Genomic DNA, 6,571 nt, shown 5'->3' with positions numbered 1-6,571 from the left:
AAATTTTGCTAGTTTGAACACAAAATCTATTAATATCCACACACATAAGTCAAATGAATCAATTATATCTTAAAATAAAGTAAAGAATTTGTTTAATATATTTATTTTCTTTCTCCTTCTAGAAAACATTAAGACTTTAACTCATTTTTCATAATTTTAAACTTTGATTATGATTTTAATTGTCCAATAGTAGCTTAATTAATTAGAAAATCTAGTAGTAAAGGAGGTGAAGTTGCTGAATAAATTACATCAAATCCGTCTCGATCCTGTCTTATTTATATAAGAATCATACATCGATTTATGTATAAAGAAAATGTAAAACCCTTCACATATCACCACGAGTTGTTAAGAAATGACATCCTCTACTGAACCTCTACGAGACCGACCATGGCGGAGGAGGAGTTTGGCTGTTCAAAGAAAAAAAAAAAAATCGTGTAATTTTGATATAATTTAAAGTACTTATAAAACGAGTGATTTTTATTCATATTCACTTACTTTATCGCATGTTTCCAGTAACAATTGGAAGTTTCGTCATCCATGATATCTGCCCAGTTATTTTCTATGGCGGTTGGTATTTTCGAGCATTCGGGAGAAGCTGGAATCAAGTCGGGAAGTGAGTTTGGGCATTGACTCATGTCGTAAAAAGACTCCGCTCGATTGCAATCGTTTTCCAACGCTAACGTAGGTGCGGTTGTCGCGTAGTCGTCACATGATAGTGGTTCTTGTAGGGGTTGTATGTTACTTGGGAAGGTTTGAAAAGAAGATCCAATGGGGTGATTATAAGTTAGGAGGTCTGTGATTTGTTGTGTGTTGAAGAGGTTATTTGAAATGGCTAGAGAAGAAGGAGAGCTTAGAATTTGTAGAACATTTTGGAGGAGGTGAGCTTTTGCTAGTTGAGTGGCTTGTGTGTGTAGCCTTGACGAACTGTCCCATGGAGCTGTGGAAAGAGAAAGCAAGTGATGAAGATTTGAGAAAGTGTTCGTATGATGATCGAACGGCGTTGGCATGTGGGTGACGGGATCGATACCCATTTGGAGAAGCTTCTTCTTCAAGTGAGTGTTCCAAAAATTCTTAATTTCGTTATCCGTTCGTCCCGGAAGATGACTAGCTATTATCGACCATCTGATTGCAAGAATTTACACTCTTTTTTAGTGTTATTGTCAATAATTTTCTATAATCACAAACCAAAAACTTACTTGTTTCCCAGAGATGCATGAAGACTGATGATAATTTGCTCTTCTTGATCAGAAAAGTTTCCTCTTTTGATATCAGGTCTAAGATAGTTCGTCCATCTTAATCTGCAGCTCTTACCACACCTATTCAAACCAGCACGATTTGGAAGAGCTCTCCAGCTCCCATGGCCGTGTTTTTCAATATAATCCACTAATATTCGATCTTCCTCAGGCGTCCAAGGTCCCTTCTTTAAGCCGTTCTTGTCGAGCATCGACGCTCTCGACATCACGAGATGAGTTAACGAGATGGAAGAGAAGACGACGAAGAAGCTAAAGTTGGGAATGTCAAAAATGGCAAGAAAGTGGGTGTTTTTATAGGGTGAAGAAAAAGGTAGCTTTGACATTTAGAAGCTTTTTGATTAATTTGATGATGGGATTTGTTTATCATTTGGGATAACTTCCAAACATGTCATTATGTATGACTTGTACAAAAGGGGTTGAATGTGAAATTATGTCTCTTTTTACATTAACTTTCTTCGATAATGTTTTTTTTTTTTTCAAAATAAATAAATAAATAATAATAATAACTTTTGACATTTTAGTCCATTTATTATTATCTAGGTGTAATCAACTAATCTAAGTGGTAAAACCAAACAAGTTTGGTCGCATTTAAGGTTCGATATAGCTAGTCAAAATATATAATTTAGTATGAACGTTTCAGAGATAGACAACAATCCGAATCAATTAATCTTTCCTCGATCAGTAGAAATATTCTTGTTTCAAAGAGAAGAAGATGGGCTAATCGCATTGGCAAAGAAATTTCCGAACAACCCTACAATTATTCGAGAGAGAGAGAGAGAGAGAGCCTGTTGTAGCTGTTTTTTTACCTCGTGGCTAACTCGAAGGGCTGAATCTCACGAGGACGTCTTTGCCTATGAGTTGGAATACACTAAACGCTAAAATTATTCTAGATAAATCTATGTAGTAATAAAGTACAAAAAAAGGGGACACGTCAGCAATGGAAATTGGACCAAAATTCACTAGGGTTCGTTTGTTTAAGAATGGATGATTATTCATTATTATACGCTAAAAACATAGTATTATTTTTCTTTGGTCGGAGCCTACCTAATTCTAATTCAACTTTCAAACAACTTTTTGGAATTTTAATATATATATATATATATATTTTGTTCATACCCATAATGTCAAATAAATAAATAAATAAACCCCTCAATTACTTTTTCTAGCTATTATGATGTAAATTTAATCTAAGAGTTACCTCATTATTTCTTTGGTATAAATTTAACATCGTCTTTGTGCGAGCCAATACAAAAAATACATTATTTTTAGGGAACACGTCGAATGAACGTGAAACGTAGTTTTTGTTATTGGAATTGATTAGGAGTTCAAGTTTATGTCCAAGATTTAGAATCTGGATTCGACATTTGATGATCTTAGCATTTTCCTACGACACTATGTATAACGACCCTGATTTTTTTTACTGAAATATTGTTGCTATAGTTGGTATCATGTAGACTAGTATACGATGTAGGCTTAACATGTTTCATGGTCCCAACGCTAATGTCCTGTCATCGTTAGGTATGTCATGTGTAAGATAAGAAAAGAATTAGGGTAATTGCCATTGGTTGAAATTGTCGAATGTAACTAATGATTGACATTGTCACCATTGACTGTATCATTGTTGATTGAGTTCTATATATATTATGATATAGCACATGATATGATTTACACTAGCGAATGGTAGACTTAAGGATAATTCTATGTTGGTTTTATCTGGTAGATTGTAGGATTAGTCAAGAATTGTGCAAATACTCGAGCCTTATGCTACTTATATTTCAGGTAAAGACAAGACACCCCAAAACACTGTAGCCTTGGGCTACTTATACTTTAGGCAAAGACAAGACACCCATGTACAGTTGACAGTGGCGTTGCATCAAAGACCATGAAACTGGGATAGGGTAGTTGCATTTTATTTTGTAGATTGTAGGATTAATAAGCCTCGTGCAAATACTCAAACGTTATCTTACTTATATTTCACGCAGAGGCAAGACACCCTTCTACGATTGATGTAGGCGTCGCATCAAAGACCATGGAACTTGCGTAGGGTAGTTGTATTTTATTTTGTAGACGGTAGGATTAGTCAAGCCTTGTTCAAATACTCCAGCCTTATGCTACTTATATTTCAAGTAAAAACAATACACTCCAGCAATACTCAAGCCTTGTGCTACTTATATTTCAAATAAAAGCAAGACACCCTTGTACGGTTGATAACAGCATCGCATCAAAGACCATAGAACTTGTATAGGGTAGTTGCATTTTATTTTGTAGATTATACGATTAGTCAAGCCTTATGCTACTTATATTTTAAGTAAAGGCAAGACATCCATGTACGGTTGACGGTGACGTCGAATCAAAGGCCATGAAACCTGTGTAGGGTAGTTGCATTTTATTTTGTTGATTGTTGGATTAGTATATGGTATTTTATTTTGCATTGAATACTTCTCATTATTTTGTTTTAAGACTCTTATGCAAACGTACAAGTCCTTAAAATATTCTTAAATTTTCAAAACTTTTATTAATACCGTGAAATTTTTCTATATAAACTTTAAAAAGATTTTTAAACTTCATTTAAAAGTTTAAAAACACTTTTAAACATTTTTTAGAAGTTCAAAAATACTCTTGCTATTTCTGTATGAACGAAATCATCAATATCATATAACTTTTGTCTATATATCAACAACAAAATTATGAATGAAAATTTTTACGAATATTTTTAAATATTTTTTTGAAAGTTTAAAGATATTGTAAATTTTTTTTTTTGAGGGTTTAGGGGTATTTTTGTTAACAGCCTATGACTACCGCTAACCCGTATTGTCCGCTTTTGTCTGTTATGTATCGTTGTTTGTCTCACGGTTTTAAAATTCATCAGTTGGAGTTGGAAACAAAATCGTGAGGCTAACAACGATACGTAAGGAGTTAAATTTTTAGACTCATTTCATTTAATTTTAATTTTTAATATCTAATTAAATATATAAATACTATTTTTCTACTTATAATCTTTTTTGTTTTGTTCTAACCCATGAAAAATTCTAGAAACTAAAATGTATTTTTTGTTTTTGTAGAATCCAATAAAGTCTTCACAAAGTGACATCATTTCAATTTAAAAGTCAACGTGGGAGTTAGAAGGATCATTGGATTCTTCAATGTTTTTCCTCTTTTAAATTTCATCCACATTTTATCTACATTTACAAGTTTCCTCCGTTTTTCTTTTGGATGCAAGTTTCTTCAATATTGTTGAAAATTTATTGTAGTCTTTTTAAAGTGTCTTTATGGCTTGATATTTAGCCGGCTCGAGCTATTCGACAATCGATTCTTCGATGCAAGAAAATCGTAGGTTGCACGCAAAGAATCGTTGTATATACGTGTAGTGGTTCAGCACCACATTTTGATGCTCAAGTCATTCTAAGTGTGCTAAGTATCACAATCGCACTCATGCGATAATTAGACAGCGATTGTGCGACATTTGTTTTAACTCAGCAAATGAGTCAGTTGTGTGAAATTCGCACTTTGAGAACAATATCGACATATGATCAAGTCTCGGGTCACATTTGAGAGAAATGTTTTTGAAAACATGAGCCACATCTCCATAATAATACATTTTAGGGCATTTTATGATTTTGGTGCAAAGAAATAAATGTAGTTTGTTTGTACTTACCTAGATAAGGGCACATGTGTATTAGTAGTTGGTAGATACAAGGTCACCTCCTCGTGATTATGATCTATATGGAGACTGCTAGAGAGTCGTCAACTCATCTCTAATAGTGAATTGTCTAGATTGATAGAGTTCGTATACATAAAAGAGTTGATAGTCAGAAAGTTCTACTATAATTGATATGAACCGCATGTGAGGTCACTCATTGCATGTATATAATATAACTCTACTAGAGAAGTGCCCTACATGATAACATACCAGGTCACTCCCTATATGTGTTATATTCTATTAGGATTGTGTTATGACCACATGAACTCGCATGCAATATCAGTTCTTGCATGTATATAATGTGATTCTACTAGAGTCATGCCCTACATGATGTGCTCATACATATGGAATCAATTCTTGTATGTACTAGATTCTCAGGCAACGCCTGCAGAAGCGCACCCCACACCCCGCGCTCCTTTCATTCTTCGCAAAATACCCACCATTCATTGTCTACACATGGAACACATAGGAATCGTCTGAGAGAGTGTGAGAGATGGAGAAAGAAAGCAGAAGACAAAGAGTTGTCCTTTCCGTTTGAAGTCCACCGTCGGCGCGAGTGAGGGAAAGTTACATATGACGACGATAACAAGGCTACTCGACCCACCTATAGTAGCCTAATGCCCAAGGTCCAATACTCACGTCAGCCACGCTTGCAGGAGCCCAACACCCGCGTCATGACGACCCACGTACTCGTGCCTTGACCCGACAAAACTGGCACACACATCGTCCTTTGACTCGGTGCAACCTACAGCGAAAAGGCTCCCTCGGCTCAGTCGACTTAAATGACTAGACTCGGCTTCGCGGCCCAAAAATCAACTATTCGACTCGGTAAAGAAAATTTTGTCCATTTTCCACTGTTTCGAACCTCTCGAAGCTGATTTTGACCCTAATTAAGGTAATTAACGTCGTATGATGCCCTATTTCACAAAATTCAAGTTAAATTATATTAGAATTCTAATATTCTAATGAAACGAAATGGACAACCTATTAGGAAATGACTTCTAGCGACATTTGGAGCAACTTCAAGAACGAAAGATTTACGAACTTGAATTTAGGAAAACGCCGACTAAAGCCAACCAATTAAGTGGTCTTACTATACGATAGACTAGACAATTGTTTGATCTATGACGACACGTGCTTAGTGGCACCTGCACATGTCATTTATGCTTTATATCTATGATATCTGATGATGACTTATGATGTATGACGTATGATGGATGAAGTATGATGACGTGTATGAGTTATATGGTGATGCTATATAATGTTTTATTATGTGTATGATGTGTTAGATTACGACGTTGTATAATGTAACACATCATGCATTATTGTGTGCTAAGAGATCAAATTTTCGTTAAGATATAGTGTCATTCTTGCGGTGCTTTTTCTATCGTCAACGTCTCGAGTTAAATCATTATCAGTAAAATCGACTAGTTCTTCAGGACCACGCCCTCTTTGATACTTCAACCCATAGCTTGTGATTCCCTTCATATAGCTGAGAATGTGCTTAACCGCTTGATGATGCATCATAGTGGGCTTTTCTATGTACCTACTCATTATTCCAACAACATATGAAAGGTTCGGACGAGTATGAGTCAATTACCTTAGACTTCCTATGACA

The 6,571-nt window shown here is 35.2% G+C and overlaps 1 protein-coding gene across 1 annotated transcript; it reads right to left on the bottom strand.

Annotated features, from left to right (window-relative positions):
- Nucleotides 1–259: 259 nt before the first annotated feature.
- On the bottom strand, nucleotides 260–1,663 carry LOC111777666 (transcription factor MYB53). The gene is made up of 3 exons (XM_023657367.2): nucleotides 1,197–1,663; nucleotides 496–1,122; nucleotides 260–407 (listed from the first exon to the last, which is right to left on the bottom strand). Exons 1-3 carry the CDS (start codon nucleotides 1,574–1,576, stop codon nucleotides 374–376), a joined length of 1,041 nt encoding a protein of 346 aa, XP_023513135.2. The 5' UTR covers nucleotides 1,577–1,663; the 3' UTR covers nucleotides 260–373.
- Between the last annotated feature and the right edge of the window lie 4,908 nt (nucleotides 1,664–6,571).

This window comes from Cucurbita pepo, chromosome 16, assembly GCF_057944985.1.
Source record: "Cucurbita pepo subsp. pepo isolate OVF chromosome 16, ASM5794498v1, whole genome shotgun sequence".
Lineage (NCBI taxonomy): Eukaryota > Viridiplantae > Streptophyta > Magnoliopsida > Cucurbitales > Cucurbitaceae > Cucurbita > Cucurbita pepo.
The sequence above is the reverse complement of the archived record's forward strand: the minus strand, read 5'-3'. Positions and strand labels throughout refer to the sequence as shown.